The 21,565-nt window shown below is 43.1% G+C and overlaps 1 protein-coding gene across 1 annotated transcript in view; it reads left to right on the top strand.

Moving 5' to 3' along the window:
• The window catches only part of TGFB2 (transforming growth factor beta 2), a 73,496-nt gene that overhangs the window by 38,731 nt on the left and 13,200 nt on the right, over positions 1-21,565 (top strand). Inside the window, exon 2 of the mRNA XM_048843201.2 lies at positions 6,913-7,076. Within this exon, the coding sequence (XP_048699158.1) occupies positions 6,913-7,076 (164 nt within the window). The remainder of the gene's footprint in view (positions 1-6,912; positions 7,077-21,565) is intronic.

Below are 21,565 nucleotides of genomic sequence, written 5' to 3'. Positions count from 1 at the left end.
TTCAAAGAAGTACCAGGGGTATGAGATTGTGAACCTTGTACTCCACTTCCTTTCCCTCCCCTCTGCCCACTGTGATTAGGATTTATTATTAGGTATTATTCTGTGGAATAGATCAAGCTACCTACCATTTTGCTTTGGCCCTCCAGAACAGATTTTAAAAGATGTTTAGGCATTGCTGCACTCGGCATTGCAACTTCTAACTGACATAGGAGCCTTAGTCTCATTTTCAAAAGGCATTTAGGCACTTAGGAACCAAATCCCATTGACAATCAATGATATTTAGGCTTGTGAGTGCCTACATCCCTTTTGAAAATGAGACTTAGATTCCTAAATAAGTGATGGATTGCACTGTGGAGTGCAGCAATACTTAAACGCCTTTACAAATCTGGGCCTCCCTCAATAACAGAAGCTACAAATAGATATGTCTTGCATTATGCTCTGAAAGAGGGAAGACATAAATGTATCCTGATCTGTGGTGGAAGGGAATTCCATTGCCAGGAGCCCTCAGCTGAAGATTCCCTGCTGTACACTCCCAAGAATGTCACCCTTTGCTCCATCAGTGTCCCTGTTGGATGTTAGTTTTAGCAGGGGACTGTGGATAGAGAAGTGGTAGCTGAAGGAGTCAGGTAATAACCCATTGACAACTTGGAAGATTAAAAATTGGGATGTTAAAGCAGATCCAGATAGGGAGCCAGAGCAGAGCTGACTTTCTGACTTTGTGGCATCACTGCAGGAAGTTGGGAATTATATCTCAGTAGATATCTGCATCGAGCTCCACATTGCAGCCACAGTATGATCCATCTAGGTCCAAGGCGTTGGAATAGCAGATGGATGTCTTCAGAAGTCTTTATCACAGAGGGAAAAGCTTACCTTGGGGTGTACATCTGAGCTGTCCATTTGGGCCTCTGAATACTTGAATGTTGGACCCCTGAAAACGTGAATGAAGGCCATAGGCATGATTTGGCTCATTTGTATATAGGCAACTGATTGCATTCGGGAGACTCTGCTTCCCGCAGAATTCTACAGTCATGTTGGAGTCACAAGGGGTGAGCAGAATAATTAGCCGTGAGGTTTTGGAATCCAGATGTGTTAGACAACTGTCTCATTCCTTGGAGGGCTTTTCACTGGAAGAGGGCGCCTGACAGCAAGGATAGGATCCTGCTGGAAAGATATTCAGTGATAGCTTACAAGTTGCCTTTCCCTCCACCTCCCAGTACATACAGCTTCAGTTGTCACATGCCATTGTTGTTAAAGGGCGGGGGGGGGAGGGGCTGCTCTAGACAAGAATCCATATGTAGGGCCAAGAATGAAATCTAAACAGGAGGTGGAAGAAACAATGTCATGTTATGCAAAAGTGACTGCTGCCTTTTTTTTTTTAAAGTAGGCTATTGCTGTCAGTGAGTTGCAATCTAAACAGCCTAAATGGTTCTAATAGTCAGAGGGTTAGGGATCTCTGCCAGAGCATAGAAAGCATAACAACTGCATTTAATAACAATCAAACTCCTCTTATAAATATTTGCATATGCTTCTTCAAAGCCTACTACATGGCCATTCATATAATTCAGTTAAGAAGAATAAAAAGGAGAGACAGAGGGGGGGAAAAAGGGGACACCATGTTTTGTAACTGTCATAATGAAGAACGGGCAGAGCACCAGAAAGAAGAAGACAGGAGGGGAAAATAAAAAGCAAAGAAAACCCTCCAGAGTTTAATAAACACAAAAGGGAATAAAAATAAATCTTTGAAACATTTATTACCAGCCCTTGATGGAAGGATTAGATTGAAGCTCTCAGCCTTTCCAGTGTGGGTGGATGTGTGAAGTCAGTCCTTATGGTTTCTACCAATGAGAAAAGAAAAGTTGTTTACATTTCCTAACAACAGGAAACATATTGAATTAGTTCCACTCATTTGTGATGCTCTTTCAAAGAATATTTAAGGCTTCTGCTCTCTAACAATGAAACTGTGCTTGGAAACTAAACGGGACAGACTCATCCCTGGTGTAAATGCATTGAAATTCTTGGGCCAGAGTCAAAGGGGAGTTGAAGGGAGTCCAACTGTGCCTAATTTGACACAATTTGTATGCTAAGGAGGGGTCAGAAGAAGGTACAAATTACAGCATTTTAGAGTCACTTGGGGCCAAATCCAACGTTTTTTAAAGTCAATGTGAGTCTTTCTACTATCTTAAAGACGGCTACAATACACAGACTTAATGATGATACAATAGGATGGATAGATTTCTGAAGCCCCAATTCTGCAGTTATTTGTAAAGATTTTGTAAGTTAAGTTACCCGTCCTCAGTTATTTTCAAATCGTTGATATCCCCACACCTTTTGTGTAATGGAGATTGAATTAGATTTTATTTGGCAATGGAAAAATGTTTAAATAAATAGATAAAAATATTGATTTTGTTTGATCAGAAAAAATATATTGTGGAGGTGTGTCAAGGAAATTACTGGCAGATCCTTCAAGAATGCATTCATGGATTAATAATAGTCTGTATCTAAAACAAAAAACAGAAAAGGGAGAAGGAAGTATAATTTCTATAAACAACATTGAGCAACCTGGAGGATACCCTTGCTAGATCTTGTTCAGTAGAAATAGAGGAAGACATATGTGGACATACAGTAGAACTTAATTTAATTCTGACACAGAGGGATGAATAGAATCTTATGTACCTCAAATAAAAGCATATGAACAGGATGTGTGTGTTTGTGTATTTGTGTGCATTTGCCTGTGTGTATGGGAGGAGTAGCCCTTTCCTAACTTGGTTTATCCACAGGGAATAAAACTGTAGGCCAATACCTCAAATAATTGACAAGAAAGTACAATTTACAATTAATCCTAAAGAATCAATCATATATTTAGGCATTATTAGGCAAAATTATATTCCTCCCATGATGTGAAATCTGAGGGTTCTATTGAATATTTTCTTTTCCTAGTAGGACAAGATTTGAACAAGGGACAGGTAGTAATCTTGGAGTTCCCTATAAGAGAAAAAGAAATCAAGAAACCTATTTCTGCTCTAAATGGGCATATACCCCCACCGGTTCAGACACCTTCCTGATAGAAAGAAAAGGAGTACTTGTGGCACCTTAGAGACAAACAAATTTATTTGAGCATAAGCTTTTGTGAGCTACAGCTCACTCATCGGAACCTGTAGCTCACGAAAGCTTATGCTCAAATAAATTTGTTAGTCTCTAAGGTGCCACAAGTACTCCTTTTCTTTTTGCAGATACAGACTAACACGGCTGCTACTCTGAAACCTTTCTGATAGAATTTCTCAAAAGTATTGAGACTAAATTTTGTTTGATATTTAAAGGGAAGCTTTTAGAAGAAGGCAATTCCCTAGTACTTTGAGAGAGGCCCACATAGGGTGACCAAATAGCAAATGTGAAATATCAGGATGGGAGTGAGGGATAATAGGTGCCTATATAAGAAAAAGTCCCAAATATCAGGACTGTTCCTATAAAATCGGGTCACCCTAGGCCCATGACCATTGTATTACTCAAGATAAGGACTTCCTGTTAGCGAGGCTTTATAGACCAAATTCTCCTTGAATTCCGATGGTAAGATTATAGCAGACATTTTAGCCAGCAGGGTGGCAAGGTTGTTGCCCAGCATAGTAATCAGTTGGGGTTTGTTTTAGGATTTGGTATATTTGCTAATTTGAGAAGATTTTTTAATTGATGGGATCAGTAAGAAAGACTGGTAAGTCAATGCACTAGCTGTGAGAAAGGCATTTGACCATGTTGAGTGGAACTTTATTTTGGGAATCCCTTTTATGTGGGCTTTGGTATGTATTCTGAGAATTGGTTATCTACTATGTATAGAGAAGCCAAACTATGGTCTAGATCAGTTCTTTGTCATCTGAAGTTTTCCTCTTATTAAGAATTACTTTTTAAGATTATCCATTTTCCAGGTTTTAATGAGATTTTGAGCCATATATCTAGAGGAGCTGCCCTTGTAAAGGGCATAAGGACAGTAGAAATATATGATTTCACTCTTTGCTGATGGTGCCCTTCTCTTTACTGCATTGGTACTTGCCTTGTATTTGTTCTTTACCATATTCAAATCCAGAATGCATAAAATAGATGCAATGAACAGTGACAGGTGTACTAAACATAAATGTGAGGCTGGTGCCTTTTTGAAAATTATCTAGAACTGTGGGGTTGTTCAAAAGTTCAGATAGCTGTGGAAAAATACCTTAAAGACATTGTAAACATGCAACATGTTCTTTGTTTGTGGGTTTCCATTATTAATGATCTGTCCCAATCATCCTCTACAACTAGTGGCTTAGAAATAGACTCAAACTTATTGGAGTTGCCTTTGCTACAGCTAGGAATTGTATAATGCATCACAGAAGAAAGAACTCCATTCCATCAGTATGAGAATGGATTAATGCCCGCGAGTCAGTATACTACAGAAAAGGGTTTGAGCAAGAGTCTTCTCCAGGACGTTTGAGAAAGCTCGAGAGTCACACTTGGGTTTTTAACTGTCCAGAGGCCCAATCCTATAATGTGCCATGTGCCAACTGCTTCCACTTCATGACAAGTGTATTGAGGTGGGGAGAATATTGTGTTTTAAAGATGGTGGCCCAAATTTTCTGCTGGCATAACCTTGATGAAGCGCATGGAGTTACATGGACAGAGGATTTGGCCCACTTTGTCAATTTGTAATGCTTTCCCCACCACCACCATTATGTGTTTTTCATCTTTATTTCTCTTCTATACAGTTTTCAATTTAAAAAAAATGTAAAAGAAAAGTTAGACTTCCCCTTAGCTTTAGTGGGAGTTGTATGAGGCCTCTAGATTCACTTGGACTCATCTCTGAATTTGGCTCCCTGTACCCACTCTGCAATTGGAGGACCTCTTGCCAAACAGCAGGATGTGGAGAATGTCACACTTGCAGTGCGTTTTCAGCAACACTACTACTCCTGTGCCAAAAAATTAAAAATTCTGCACCAAAAAAATAAATATTCTGCACACAGTATTTTAAAATTATGCAAATGTTCTTTGTCAAATAAATGTGGAGGCTCCAGCATGGCTTTAGAGAGAAGGCTAGTGGCTGCACAGAGGTGGGAGATCACTGTGCAGCTCCCCACTGGGACATGGACTTAACAGTGAGGCTGCACCCAACCCTGACACAGCACAAGGACCGGGCCTGCCCCAGAAACACTCCAGGGCCCTGCCTCTCCATGCCAGGTGTGGGCAGGCAGGCTCAGCAAGCCAGGATCCAAGTGTGGAGGGGCTTAGTGTGGGGGATCCAGGTGTGGGTTGAGAGGGTTCTGTGTGAGGCAGTCTGGGTGTAGGCAGCTCAGTGGGGGATCTGAGTGTGTGTGGGGAGTCTGGATGCACAGGGGCTTGGGGCGGGGAGGGGGGAAGTTCTAGGTGCAGCAGTAATGGAACTCTGCAGGGGGTCCAGGTGAAGATGGTTGGGGACCAGCAGGGGGAGGGTCTGGATGTAGGGGGGACTGAACTTGGCAGGGGTGTCTGTGTATGAGGGGCTCAATGGGGGGATCCAGATGCTGGGGGAGTGGGGCTCATGGGTGGGGGTGAGGCTCAGTGGAATGGTGTGGGTATGAGGGGGTCTGGATGCAAGGGGGTTGGGTGGATGGGGGAGCAGCTCCCTGTACAGGGATCCCTCCCCCTGTAGCTGAGGAGCGATGGGTGCAGGAAGTGAGGTGCGGGGGGCAGTTTGCAGAGCTTCCTGCAGTTGGGGGAGAAATCTGGGGGTGGGTCTGACTCAGCCCCAGATGCCGTGCAGGGGAAGAGGAAGTCTCGTCCTTCCAGCCCAGCCGGGACTAGCAGCTGAGCCTGGTGCAGGATAGAAGCCACCAGCCAGGTCTTCCCCAGTCCTTCCCCTTCCCCCACAGTGATCTACCTTTCTGGTGGCTGCCCTGAGCACCTGAAACATACTGCTGGGAGGGTTGCAACACTGCTTTTGTGGCTTCCCTTTGCTTCCCTGTCAGAAAGTCATTTTTCTGCGGGGAAGCAAAGAAATCTGTGGGGGACATAAATTCTGCGCACATGCAGTGGTGCAGAGTTCCCCCAGGAGTAGCACTATACATGGTTTGTTGTTTGTGCTCGTGGACATAATTAGGTAGAACAGCTTATGAGGATCACTGAACCCATTATGTTACATGGGATTGGGTGTAAGTGCTTGCCATGTTAACATCAGATAAGCTTTAGGAGCGGAAGCCTTTTGAAATTTAAACTGATGATTTTTGTAACGCTGTCTTTTAAGATTTTGGTTCAGCTTTTCCAAATGTTAAAATAGTGCCTGTGCTTTTGCCTGATCCTCTTCAGTGCACAGCAGGAGTTCATTTTAATATACATGATCATGTATTGTTAATAGTCGGTCACTGGATATGTAGTTCTCTGTTTTGTACATGCTTGTCTATTCCCTTTCCCTTCTAATTATTTTTTTGCAGTTTAATACAATCAAAATATTTAAAACAGAAAACACATTGTACAGGGCTGGGCATTTTTACTGTCGGCTTTGAAATAATGAAACCTACACGGGGCAAAGTGCTTGCCATTAAGTTCTGTTTTCTTGGAAAATACAATTAAGCCTATGCAAGTCTGAAGTCATTCTCCAGATATCAACTGTCATGAACTTGCTCCAATTTATAAGCATCCAGGATTTTCCACTGTTACTTTCAAAGAACAGGGTTAAATGCATGCCCTGAAATAGAGTTTGAAATGGTTTGTTAATCGCTATTAATCTGCTATTCCCCTAGTTAAACACATGTGTTTATTTTTCTGGTTAAATTGTTAATGATATTAAATTGGCCGTTGGAAACTGAATCATGCTGCACACATTTCCCTTACTGTTTCTTGAAGCTATCTTATGTTGCGGTCTTTGAAAGAACAATGTATTTTATCGTTTTAAAAGATTACACTAACTTCTTGCAGATGCCATCCCACCAAACTATTACAGCCTTTACTACAGAATCGTAAGATTTGACGTCTCAGCGATGGAGAAAAATGCTTCCAACTTGGTGAAGGCAGAGTTTAGAGTTTTTCGTTTGCAGAATTCAAAGGCACGGGTATCTGAACAACGAATAGAACTGTATCAGGTAAAGCTCTGACTATTACTGTGGATGATTGTACTAAGTCCTTATGATAACATTCCGTGAGCCTGATTCTCTGCTGTCTTATTTTGGTTCACCCTCAAGTGACTCCATTGATTTCAGTGGAGTGACTCCCAGTTTACACTTATGTAAGCAAGAAGAGAATCAGGCTTCATGTGCTCAAAATCTTAAACTGAAAAACTAATTTCAAGTGTCTTCACAGTTCAGGCTAGTAAATTAATAAATAATAATAATACTTTGCACTTCTACATCTCCTTTCATTGCAAAATCTCAAAGTCCTCTACAAATACTAATTCACGAATTAGGTCTTACAGCACCTTTCTGAAGTAAACAAAATTTATTATCCCCAATTAAACAGATGGAACAAAATGAGACAGAAAGAGGTAAGACCCAATTTTCAAAAGCATCCCCAAATTTAGGTAGCTAGCAAATTCAGTTGAAGACAGGGGGAGCTGTAATGTGCTCAGCACCTTTGCAAATTAGACCTCAGATGTCTAAAGTTGGGAATGCAACATTGGAGGGTGCTTATGAAACTTGACCCTGCATGACCTGCCCCAAATAACACACTGAGTCAGTGGCAAGAGCAAGGAACAGAATCCAGGATCCTAATTCTCCATCTCTTGATCTAATCACTAGTTTACATGTGAGAAATGGGACTGTTGTTATCAGGCCTAATCTCCAGCTGAACTGGATCAGAGCCTGTTTACTCTTCCTTACCAAAAGTCGTTATAGCATTTCAAAGCAAGATTACAATTTCAGGCTTTATTCGTGGTACTCAGGTGGTTTCTATAGGATAGCCACATAGATCAAAGGGAAAGGAGGAAGCAGAGACAGAGAGTTACATGCTCTCGCCTCTCTTCCATAGGTCCTGGTGAGACTTGTTTATATTTTAATAAAATGTTTTTTTGTTGGTTACTCTGAAAGTTCAGCAGGCACTTCAGCTAATGTGGTGTGGTGACTTATGAGCTCAGCTCCCAGGAGTTCTCACCAAAGGAGTATGTTGGTTATCATATGGGTATTACAGGAACCACATGACACTAGTGTAGCACTGCTTCTCTGCTAGGCATTCTGCCTTGGATCAAACCTGTTAAACCCCAGTAAAGTCCACAGGAGAGACTCTGGGCAGTACCATTGACTTCAGTGAGACTGCTTGTGGAGTAAAGTACAGCTCAGTGGCATAGGGGTATTACCATTTGCTTTAAGGGTTTGTGCTGCTTTCTTGAAATTGGAGCTCTGCTGCCATCCTCCCTGAGAAGCTGCCATGAGAGTATGCACTGCAGTCATCATTTAGGCCAGGGATATGTGGAATTCTGTTTCAGGTGCCCAGCTCACAAAACAAAGGGTCTCAGAACCCTCTTAGAAATCAGCAGCAGGAGTGCCGGAGTTCAGAACTGCAGCTGGTTGTAGACTGGAACCTAGCTTTATTTGATATCCGTGATGGAGTGGGAGATAAGTTCAAATATATGATATTTTGAAGTTTCAGTAACATGCATTAAAAGAAAAAATTAAAGTGAGTCTTTGATGAAGAGTCTTTGACCGAAACCCTCTATTTATAAACAAGATAGATAGATCATAGGGGAGTGACGTTGCAAGCTCGCTATGCTACCACACCAATGTGCATCTCCCTACCTGAGGGTAATTCAGTCTGTGTACTCACCTGGTCTCCCTACTGAGACTTCCTCTAAGGGCCCAACTCCTCAATGGTATTTAGGCACCTGGCTCCCATCAACAGGAGTTACTGTCACAGTGCTTCTGTGGTAGCTAATCAGCATCCTGAAAGGTGTGTATTTGAGGCAGCCTGAGTTAAAAACCCATTGAATTTCTTCATTTGGGCAGTGAGGGACAGGAGGGTTAAAAAAGTGCCTTTTCTTAACTGAGTACCTGACTGGTAATGAGGGCCAGCTGAAGCTCATTATTGGGGGTTTGGGCTTGAATTGAGCAAGCTTGTGCCCTAGGTAAAGTATAGACACCTGGGAAAAGGCACGTACTTTGGCCTTATATATACAGTTATTGGTGAGGGCTGCCTACTTTTTTTGTTTTGGGCAGGGGGTAATGAGGGAAGGTTTTATATCAGTAGTAAATTTAGATGGGAGTGCAATCAAATCAGACTTCCCCAAAGAAACGGAAGGCTAAAGCCAGCTAGCTGTGTGTGTTCTTGTATAAGAAGAATAGGTTGTGCTTATTATTTTGCTCTTACTTACTGATTAAAGACACCAAGCCTGGGACTATAATACAGTTTTAGGTCCCCAGTGTGATAAACTGAAATTGCAACATTTCCTCTGCAGCACACCTATTGGAGTGATGCGTTCGTATGGCCACCTGTCCACTGAGTACTGAAGTGAGACACTCTGATTCACTTCTTAAAGGCTCCTGAAACTCTGGGACATTCTTATCGCCAGTTCCCTCCTCTTGTGGTTTTTATTTTCCTTTTCACTGAGGCCTAGTTACCAATCTTACATCCTTATATACAGCTCTCAGTAAAAGGGTTGACCCCAATCATTCAGCCAGCTCTGTAATGGCAAATCTGTGCTATAAGGTACCTTCACTAGTGGCTCTGCCTACATGAGGACCACCATCTCTAAGTACTGCTAAATTCTCTTTCTGACCACTCCAAGACCTGCAGGCCCAATAGGAGGCAGCAAAAGAAGGGGAACTTGGTAGGGTCTTCAGAAGACCAGTTCTTTGAAGTGCCTCAGTTGGCTCAAAGATGAATTGTTGTCCAACATGGAGAGTTGGAACTGGAGAGGAAGGGAAAATCAAGGGGTGGGGGGAAAAGGGGATAAAAAAAAAAAGGACAGATGTCTTGTGAATGGAGGAGAGCTTGAATAGAACCTGCATATGGGAGGTAAAGCAGGGAGTGCTGAGGCAGGTTCTTAAGTCTTCTGGTTTGATAGAGGCAGGAAGGAGAGAGGAATAATAAAAGAAAGTTACCGTCTGCAGAGACATTCACAGCCAGCCCCTGTCACTGCTTCTAGTACACAGTCCCATGCATGGACAGAGAGTCTCACACAAGAGCAGCAGGGCTGCTAGTAGAGTCAGCCTGCACATCCCATATTCCCCTTTCATGCATAAATACAACCCTCACTTCCTGCTTTGCTGTGGGATATGTGGAGGGACAGCTTGTGCTAGGCCTGCCAGCACTAGTGAGCCTGGAAGGGACAATGTGGCGTTGCATACCACATGGGGGATATATAATTTGATTGTTAGCTTCCCACTCCCACTGAGTTCAGGGGTGGGTATTTGCATTGTGTGTCAGAGTTGCATTGCATTAATGAGATCCTATTCATTAGTTTTAAAAAGTACTTCCACTTCCACCACTTTCAAGGAATGAGTGTGCATGGGAGTCCCCTACCTACCTCTTTGGAGCTGAATTCAGGGGGGTTGGGAGGAGCTGGAGCCACTTCAAGGGGAAGGAGGTGTTCCCCAGTATGGTATGTGCAAGGATGACATGAGGGGTGGAGGGCTCCATGGAAACAAAGAGACCTGGTTAACTTTGCCATGTAGCAGATTTCACCTCATAGTCAGAGAGGCTATGATTTGAGCGTGTGCACCGGGGCTGGGACCAGTTGGTGTTCTTTCTGACCTGGTTAGACAGAAGTGAATGGAGCATGCATGGAAGGACTGGGTCCTAGTATTTGGAGTTAGTGTCATAGTCTTACCTTGGGAACAGTTGCAGTCAAAAATATAAAGGTGGGAAAGATTAAAACTAGGAAAGTAGCATGTGACAGCTATCACAAAGATAAACTTTCCTTGCCTTCTCCCGCTAGTTCTCCAGGTACCTGGGTCCCTCACCTTACAGAACCACCCCTTCAAGCTGAAAAAGATAGAAGGCAGCATCTTTGCTTCCCTAAGATCTTCTATTGACAGTACTCACCCATTCCTTTGAGGCCTCATCAGAAAATGAGTGCACTGCTTTTTGCTAAGGCCCAATAAAGGCACTAACTTCAGGACTCTATTAAGGCAATCAAGGATCTAGATGCACCAAAACACAAATCACCCAGGTCTTCAGCCCTCTATTTGATGTAATGGTGCCAGTGTCTTCTTTCCCAGAGAGGTGGGGTAGTGGCATGGAGCCCCATTCTTACTCCAGCAGCAGTAACAAGGGCCTTTCTTCCCTTAAGGGGACCCTTCTGCCACCCCTTCCCCACCCCCAGAGAGGCAGGGTTGGCAGCAAGGAGGCCTCCTTATATTTACTCCAGTAACCAGAGTATGCTGTTTGAGAGGTTGGCCCAGGCCTTCTACAATCCTCTCCTCCTGTCACATAATAGATCTCAGAGTTAACACCCATTGAGATGCACAGGGAATTTACACTTCTCAAAGCTATTGTTTCTGTCTCCCTGTGGACTCAGGCGGACATGACTGCATTGGTTACATCAGGGGCATATATTCAAGATTTTCTTTACAGCCACAATGGCTAAAAACTTAAAATGAAAGCTTATTTTTGAGGTAATGACATGACTCCACAAGCTGGTCCCAGACATGCACTTATAGTAACTCTGATTGACTTTGTTTCCCCATCTGTCAAAGGGGAATAATGACACTATAATAATAATAACCGCACAGTGGCATTCTGAGGATCAGTGAAAAGCCCTGTGCAGATATGACGTGCTATACAGGTGCTAACTATTTCATCCTTGTCATCAAAGGAAGGCTCTCAGGAGCAGGAACCAAATTTCTTCTGTATTACACAGATGCTACTATCTTTGCAAGCCTGTAACAGGTGGATGGACCCACAGATATTTAAACTTGTCAAAAGAGCTATAATTTCTGTCCCTTTTCCTCCCTGAACCCTCCCTTTAATCAGTTCACAGTGGCTGCTGAACATCAGCACTCTGGAGAGTGGGAAGCTGGAAAGAAATAAAACAGCACAGCCACAAACACCAGAGAATGATCTTTCCTGCTCCCTCCCTAGCCATCAACTTGAGAGCATTCACGCGATGCACTTTTGGATGTACATGAAGACTTTAGAGAATATTAGGAGGCTAAAGTACTTTTGGAGGAGGAATAAGATTAAATAAACAAGTCCTAGCATTCTCCAGTGGCCCTTGCTATGTTTTTAAAGATTTATGCCAAATGCTGGCTTTATTAGAAGTTGATCAGATAAAGCTCGGATGTTATGGGAATGTCTTTGTTCATCAGTGCTCTTGTCTGCTTTGAAGACTTCAGCACATCTTTCTTTTATTAAGGTGCTTCTCTATTTATGAATAAAGCCTGTGCACTCTTCTGAAAAGGCCCAACTTTTATGAATAAGCATTCCAAAAATAAATAGGTATCTTAGCAAAGCTGGAGAAGTGAAAAGCGCAGCAGGGCAGACTCTATCCACTCTAGTTGTTCTGAGAGGCATTGTTTTTAAGGTAGCTTTATTAGGTACAGACTGTCAAACAATAACATGTTAAAATGACTTCCCGTGGAACCGGCGCCATGTTTTGGTAACACATCATAAAGCATCGGGAAGCATGCAGTTGAAACGCTGGTCTTACTGTGGCTGCTATCTAAGGCTGCTATATATATGGGTACCTGATAGGCTGGTAGAAGAGAGGAATGCACCACATGAAACATTAGAGGAAGAAATAGTCAAGCTGAAATAAGCACACAGCACCAGAGTAGAGCCCAAGGGGGACATCAGGTTACAATGAAGAATTTGAAGAAACTGGGAGCAGCATTTTACCCTTTGTGTCTCAGGGCCCAATCCAAGACTCCAGTGGCATTGGATAAGCCCCTAAGAGCTGAACAATAGAGTCTACACTTCAGACAAAGTTACCTAAAATATTTTAAGGGCCCCCTTTTGAGGTATAGAATGATGAGGCCATGGAATGTATCACCCCATTATAAGTCAGATTTAAATGTAAGCCACAGCCAGTGTTCCAAATACCACACTTACAATTCAGACAGTGGTTTGTCTTGTTTTCAGTTAGGGAGTACAGTTAGAACGAGATACTAAAAGCTTGGGCCAAGTTACACTCATGTAAATTTGAAGTAATTACATTTACTTCAGTGGAGCAACCCCAGATTAACCCTACTGTAATTGAGAACAGAACTGGGGGGCCTCATTTCTCTTTTGAATGAGAATTCCAATTGATTCAATGGGCTTGCTTAAGTAATGCTTTTTTCATGCTATGGGAAATGCTGGTCAGAGAAACTGGATTTGGGAATCTGAACCAGGACAACCTATCTGTATTATAAACCTCACCTGAGGCATTTGACTTCACTTGGCTGGTTTTGCGATGGACTGTATATAAAGCAGCTTATTTTGATAGTTATCACAATTTATTTGATATTTTCCAGAAATTATACTTGTGCAATCTGATATTTAGCCTTCACTATAAATACACTGTATGCTGTGAAACTGTAAACTTTGTAGAATATGTAGGCATAACGGTTTTGTTCCCTGCAAAAGGAAAAAATGAATTGGTGAGGCGTGGCGGGTCAGTATAAAGTGTATGTCAGGGTCTATTTCTGCCTAACCGTTTTCTGTTTGTACTATAATTCCCTTTTGTTCCAAATACAACTTGTCGTGCGAAGCCTAGCACACACCAGTCCTTATATAGAGTACCTCTGGCTAATAATGCATATCAGTTGATTAGGCAGAGTCTAATTTTTTAAAAACTTTATATATTGTGCTTTTGGAAACTTGCCTCACCGACTGAAGTGCTGCTGTCTCCTGGCTGGATTGCAGCAACTGTTGGGGACAGGGTCTGGGAACCAATCTGTATCCTATTAGAAATTCACACAGGTGAATACATATTCACAGCTATACTTCATTGCACATGGAAATGTAGACCATTGACTGACAGAGATTATTTACAGTTAGTGGCAAGTATACCTTATTAAAGCAAAAGAGTGTCAGAGCAACTGAATACAGGGGTGCAGTATAGTATTTAGTATTTATAGCATATAGCAGTTAATACCCTGTAGGATACAGGGTTGGGCTGGGTTCCTACCCCCAAACTAGCAGGAGCTGGGGGTGTGGTGGTGGGAGAAGCTTCAGCTTCCATTTTGGGCAGAATTTCAGGAGCGATAAAGAACCTTGAGCTGTTGAAAGTCATCCTTTTGGCTGATTAAGGAGCAGAGATGACTGAGTTAGAAAGACAGTTTAATAAATCCTGGGTCAGAAGAATGACCACCATGGTATTACAGTGTCTTCTGGGCACTGACAAGAGTGTGGAGGTCCCTTGGCAAAAGGAGCTGACACTTTGCTCTGATTACTATTCATACAGGACTCCTTTGCCACTCTACAGAGAAAGGGCTTCTGCCACACAGCTCTGTCTTGGGAGCTAGAATAATTTGTAAAAAGGGACCCAGGCATGAGCAAAAATAAGGGAAGAGCGAAGCAGAGCACAGGGACCCCTTCTCTGCTAAAAGAAGAGAGAAAGGTACCCCCTTCTTTCGCTGGTGTGCAGGAACACAGATCCCCTTCTCCCATGAAATAAGAACTCCCTAGGCAGGGAAATCTGAAGAAGTTGCAGTGGAAAGAGCAGGTGCCTGGCAGGAAGAGTTGAAAGAAAACTGGAGTGGGACAGAGTAAAGGTTTGGATGGGAGGGAAGTTAATCATAAGGGGAAACTGGAGTTTAAGGAAAACAAGGCAAACCGAGAGATGGAAAGGAACAAAGAGGAGTGACTTATGGAGCCGGACAGGATCTTGGGAGATGTAGTAAGTCAAAACATTTGAAATTGGATAGTAAGTATGGTGCTAAAGTATGGAAATAAAATGTACATGAATGTGAGCTATAGATGTCAGGGGACATGACTATAGGAGGAGCAGGAAAGACCTAATTTTAGATGGGAGATGAGCACATGATCGCACAGAACTCTGAGGGTAGGGATAGGAGAGTGGAAAACCCATTCTCGCTTTGTTGGCTTTGGCTCCTAGTTGTTGGTACTTGAATAAAACATAACTTGCCTCTGGCAAGTTACTGTTAAATGGCTAGATAAATGTACAGGATTTTTTTGTTTTGCTTCATTTTGATCTGGCTTCTGAGCTATCTTAAAATCTTCTTCTAAACTGCAGGAAATTGCATTGAGTATTTCAAAATCTTCCAGGAGAAGGATTCCCAGTCATCCTTTCCTGTTTGTTGCTTACACAATGCAGAGTCTTCCCTCCTGGTTAAGTATAAAACATGCATTTGTAGAAAAGAGGTTGAGGAAAACCAGGGATGTCTCCCCAGCACCACACATTGTACCCACTCATGCATAACGTTCATTTGGCTGGCTAGGGCCTTCCTTGGAGGATAGGGATGCCTTCGGCATGGCCCATCCCATCACCACAAGATGATGCAGTGCTGTATCATCACATTTAGAGACCTGTCCATGATGACCACCTGAACTGGTGGTCAGCTTCCTTTTTGATCTGCTTTAACACTCCCCCATCCCTCCTCCATACCTTCAAAGCAGCTAGCAGGCCGATGTAGCTAGGTAGTTATTGTGCTCAGTGCAGCTGCATTGCCTGTAGATATAAACAGGATTTGGGTCTGTGTGCAATATGTTCTCTTTATTGGAAGCTTGCATGAAGAACGTGTCTGGCAAGTTCCAAGCAAATGTATCAGAGCGCTATAGATTTAAAAAACATTTTGGCAAGTACTTTGTACTTTTGGATTTTGGCAAGAACTCTGCACCTCGTGTGTTAGTTTCTAAGGACCAGATTCTGCCCTCAGTTAGAGCCTGTCCAGCACCCACTAAGTCAGTGGAAAGACCCTCATAGACTTCAAGTGAGGTTTTGGATTAGGGCCATAGACCCCTGTAGGCCTATAATATTGCATAGGGTTGTATGGATCAGAGAGCAGATGCTGATTCTGAATATTTTGCAAAACCTGTTCCAGAAAAATCTTGAAAATTGATGCAGCAAATCTTATAGAAAATAAATGGTTGATTTCTTGTGCCGATGGTGAGAACCACTAAACAAGCAAATACATTTCGATCAGTTTTATCAGATAGTGGGGGGATCTTGTGAAATGTGCTGCAAAAGCTTTTCACAGCTAATTGACCACATGAACTTTCACACAGAATCATTAAAGAAGAGGAGAAGAGCAATCAGAGATGAAAGTGGTTTGCAATAAACATATAAATTTTTCTTGCTAGAGTGCAAGATTTTGATCCCAGTTCCTGAATTCGGCAGTAGAGTGAGGAGAAATTGAGGACTAACGTGGAGGTTGTTTTCTCAACCTTACTCCTTAGAAAGAGCTGGGTGAAGTCAAAGAGGACTGTCTGAAAATATCAGTGAAATCTGGGATCTGACAGGGAATGAGTCTCTTACTCACTAGAGCAAGTGGCACACACTTCAGAGGAACTAAAAGCTGCATATGTCAGAACTTGGAAACCTTTTCACGTATATTGTACAGGATGAGATAGCATCTGGTGACTGTTGGCATCTTACCTGGGGACACAGTGTAAACTGTAAAAGCAGTTATCCTGAGTGACTATTTACAGCCATGGTATTATGCACAGTGATCTGATCTCTCATGCTCCTCTGTTGACCAATATCAGTACATAATTTGTCATTGTTTAGGACTGTACAGTACAAGGGATAAATAGTTGAAAGAAGGTTATTTACATTATTGACAAAGGACCATATAGTAAAGGATATTGACTGATGAGTAAGGGAAGAATTAGTGAGTCTGCCGAGATGCTGTCATACAAAACAGTCTGAGATGTCTGAAGCAGCAGAGGAGAGGATGAAAGGATGGAATTTATAAGTGAGCCAACAGTATTTGGAAGGAGGAGATCAGGAGAGGGGAAACAGATTATTGACAGGTTTTTTCAAGAGAATACCCTCATTGCTAGTTCAAAAAAGAGCTAAAACCCATCTTAATTGATTATAGTTGCAACCCTATTTAAGGTGTTAACATAGCAGACAAGATAGTTATTTTAAGGTTGCCATTTGATTTTTGTGTTTTGAAAATTGTTCAGCAATTTTTTTAAAGGAAGAGTAAATTCCCCAAAATTTTTCCTAATACTTAGTGACTGTAATACCCAGCCCCAGGTATAAAATACCCTCATTATTGTTAAAGCTTGGCCTTTGATGTGTGACCAGAGTTTTCTAGGCTTTAATTGATGTACAAAAGCACAGTATCAGTCTGCATTTGCATATAGTCATTGCTAAACCGCAGTTGGGTTTTTTGTTCGTTTTTTTTAAGGAGGTGATGGATTAGCCAAAATTACCTAGTAATAAATTACAAGGTTCCTGGAACACTTGTTTATAGTTTTTTCTGCTCTTTCATTTTTTTAATGTAGTAGCTGAGTACCAGCAGCTGTTGGCCAAGCCACCATACCTGGATTACACTATAGACCAGATTCTGGAAGCCCTTATGCCTCTGGATAACTATGCAGTTGAATAGTCCAACTGAATTTAATAGGGCTATCTATGTATGTACAGTTATTCAGATGAGTGAGTGTTTGCAGGATCAGGTTCTAGTTTGCAGCTGAACTATATTTACTCTAAGAAAGTTGCTTTGGAGTTCTAGTTATTTGAAGAGAATTTCTAATTATTTGAAGAGAGTTTCTAGTTATTTGAAGAGAGGTTCCATCTGTCTCTCTGTGGGATTCTTACTTTTGTCTGTGTGTGGGGAAGGGAATATGCTGTTTTATTATTTTGTTATTGTTTTAGAAGTCATTCATTCATCCCCTGTTTTCGCCACTTGTTGTGCGAAAAGGCCAATGAAAAGGTTAAAACAGCATTTCCGTATTTGTACTGTTTTAAAAAGTTAGACATTCAGATCCTCAGCTGGTGGAAATCAGCATAACTCCACTGAAGTGAAACAGAGCCACACTGCTTTACCCCATCTTAAGATCTGGTCTATCTTGAAAAAAAAGCTGTGTTTCTACTAGTGTCAGAAACTCTCCATTATGATTTATTATTGTATAAATAGCCGTGTAAATGTACACAGTGCTTTACAAAACACAGAATAAGACAATCCTTGTCTTCAGTTTTTACACTGGCAGCTGATATGTTTTGCCTAGTTATTGACTGAAAAACTGCAGTACTTTCTTGGGAGTGAGTAGACTCATACATGCACTAAGCAGGTTTATCTTCCAAGATTTTAATGATTTCAGCTAATTGTCTTGTTTTTTTTTTTAAATGTCTTTTTAAAAGCTAAGGCACTGTAGTGTCTATTAAAAACAAAGCGGAACGAGTGGCAACAGCAACTGAGACTACATCCTGTACTAGAAATGCATTTGTAGTTTCCTCTAACATCTACCTGTGATGAAATTTGAACCCTCTTCATCATTGAATATAGTGACCCTACTCTTCGTAATTCCAGTCTCAGAAAAGCCTACTGTCTTCACAGTGGATGGGGAGATGCCTACATATGTCCCTCCTTGCTAAGCAGTGAACGCACCCCTTTGAGCTTCTGGGTTAATTCATAACTGTTCAAACTTTATAGTGAGTCCCTTTATAGAATTAGTAAAGAGCAGCATGTTTGGTGAGAGCAAGAACAGAATGGGGAATGGCAGAGAGAGGGGTTTTTGGTCCTTATGCTACCACCACTATAAAATTTCAGCATAAGATATAATACTTTGGGGTCTTGTAGGCAATAAGCAGCATAATTGTGAATGCCCCATTTGTTTACAGTGCCTTGGGTGTATTCTGCAAAGATGCCCTACTGTAATCTGCAAAGGAGGAGATGGTATGATGGGATAACATGATTTTGGCAATTAATTGATCTTTAACTATTCATGGTAAATAGGCCCACTGGCCTGTGATGGGATGTTAGATGGGGTGGGATCTGAGTTACTACAGAGAATTCTTTCCTGGGTATCTGGCTGGTGAATCTTGCCCACATGCTCAGGGTTCAGCTGATCGCCGTATTTGGAATCGGGAAGGAATTTTCCTCCAGGGCAGATTGGAAGAGGCCCTGGGGGTTTTTCGCCTTCCTCTGTAGCATGGGGCACGGGTCACTTGCTGGAGGATTCTGTGCACCTTGAAGTCTTTAAACCACGATTGGAGGACTTCAACAGCTCAGACATAGGTTAGAGGTTTGTTACAGGAGTGGGTGGGTGAGATTCTGTGGCCTGCACTGTGCAGGAGGTCAGACTAGATGATCATAATGGTCCCTTCTGATCTTAATAGCTATGAGTTTATGAGACTGTGGAACCCTTTTTTGCATCCATGAGGATTTATTCCTGTGAGTAGCCCCTTTGAAATCCCTGTGACTAGTCCTGCGAGTGCTCATCAGTGTGAGTTAGGGTTCATTAAACATTTGCAGGTAGACGAGGTCTTACGCATGTTTCTGTCTACACTGCTTCATTAGCTTCTCCAAATGAACTACAGTGTGTGTGTTTCTTTCACAGGGTACATGATAGTACATGATCATACCTGATATAAAGCATAGGCAACAGGGCAAGAGACACCTGGGAGTTTTGTTAAGGTGCCTTCAATTCATGAGTTTGTAAAAAGAAACTTGGTCCAGAATATTTAGCAGTGCCATTTTTTTTAGCAGTGCCATAGAAAACGAGCCCGTGAAGGAATGGCCCAAGTCTGGGAACCTCTGGTCTAGAATAATCCCATCCCTTAAGGATAAATACATTACAGATTACAAGGCGCTCGGATACAACAGTAATGGGGATCTTGGCGAGATTAACGAAGACATTTCTCCCAGCCATTGCCTTTACAGAGGGGTACCGTACGCAATAGGAGAGCAGGGAAAAAACAAGAAATTGCTCTCAGACGTCAAAGCATTACTGCCAAATAAAAGTGATACTATGTGTAATTATCCAGAACTTTACTGGATACAGTCCTCTTACCTGGGTAATCTTTCCATCACGTGACCATATGCACTTGCATGCCGTATTACTGTGCAGTAACCCTTTTTAAAATTATGATTGTGCGAGCCCACGTGGAAGCTAGACCACAAAAGCACTTTAAACACACACAAGATCATTCATACACTTACCTTTATAAGCTGCAGGTATTTCACACAACTTTCACTCGCCTTTTGCCTAGCTGGGGCCTGATTTTCAAAGGCGGCTTCGCTCATACACCGCTAAAGCCGTGTGTACACAGACCGGTGCATGGATGCTTTTGAGCATTGGCGCTGACCCCTGTGTGCATATATCGCCAGTATATGTGCGCGATGGGGTTTGGTACATGTAAATTCTGCCCCCTAAACCTGCACGTGGTTGAATCTGTCACCTTCACACGCAGGTGATATTGCACAAAAAGCCAGGTTGGGATCCAAATGAAGATCAGACTCTTTGTAGCTGGTCAAAGGGAGGGATTAGAGGAGATTCTAGAGGGACATGTGAAGTGATTGATTTATCCAGTGGGGATTTTACCTCAGTGCCCCTCTCCGCACCTCCAGAGTCATTGATGTCTTTCCTTTCTTACTCCACTATTTTCTTCTATCCTCCATTCGTATGTGGAAGTACATGGTGCTTTGCAGATAATTTAAACAGGCAGGGTCCCTGCCCCAAAGACTCCATAGTCTAACTCAGGGGTGGGTAAACTACAGCCCGTGGGCCAGATCCGGCCCCTCGGGGCTTTGGACCCCTCGCCGCGCCACTCTGGGAATAGGCCACGTCCCCGCAGCCCCTGGGGGTAGGGCGGCAGAGAGCTCCGCATACTGCTCTTGCCTGTGGGTACGTCTCCCAAAGCTCCCATTGGCCAGGAACGGGTTACCGTGGCCAATGGGAGCTTTGGGGGAGGTACCCACAGGCGAGGGGAACACGTGGAGCCCTTTGCACTCCCCCCCACCCCCCCGGGGCCGCGCAGGGATGTTGTGCCAGCTGCTTCCCGGAGTGGCGGGGCCAAGGCAGGCAGGCAGGGATCCTGTCCTGGCCCCGGTGCTTGCTGCTGCCGCCCCGGAGCCACTCTAGGTAAGCGGTGCCAGGCCAGAGCCTGAACCCCTCCTGCACCCCCACCCCCCAACTCCTTGCCGCATCCCGCACTCCTCCGCACCCCAACCCCCTGCCCGAGCCCCCTCCTGCACCCCACACCTGGCCTGCACCCCTGACCTGAGCCCTGTCCTGCACTCCACACCCCTCCTGCACCCTAACCCCCTTCTGTGAGCCCCCTCATGCCCTTCTCTGCCCCAACCCCTTGCCCTGAGCCCCTTCCTGCACACCACACCCCCTCCCGCACTCTGCCCCTGCACCCCAACCCCCTTCCCGAGCCCTGCAAGCAATTTCCCCACCCAGATGTGGCCCTCAGGCCCAAAAGTTTGCCCACCCCTGATCTAACTCATGCACATGAAAGTCACAAGACAATATTTCAGGTCAGAGAAGGTGCTGAAACATTGTCAGAGGGGAGAGCGGCATAGAAAGAAAAGCTTCCCAAAAGGAATGGGCTTTAAAGAGTATGTGATAGAGATGGCAGGTCCTAGTGTATGGGAAGTGGAAAGGTTGTTGCCATTGTGGGGTATGACCAGAAATAAAGTGCACAGCAAAAAGTATGAGAGAAGGACAACAGGGTAAGATAGGAGAGAGGATGTGGAGTGTTATAATCTCTGTTCATTTATAGAACACCTTTTTCCTGTAAGGA

Source organism: Caretta caretta, chromosome 3 (assembly GCF_965140235.1).
Source record: "Caretta caretta isolate rCarCar2 chromosome 3, rCarCar1.hap1, whole genome shotgun sequence".
Taxonomy (NCBI): Eukaryota; Metazoa; Chordata; order Testudines; family Cheloniidae; genus Caretta; species Caretta caretta.
Note: the sequence above shows the minus strand (reverse complement) of the source record. Positions and strands in the feature narration are given on the sequence as shown.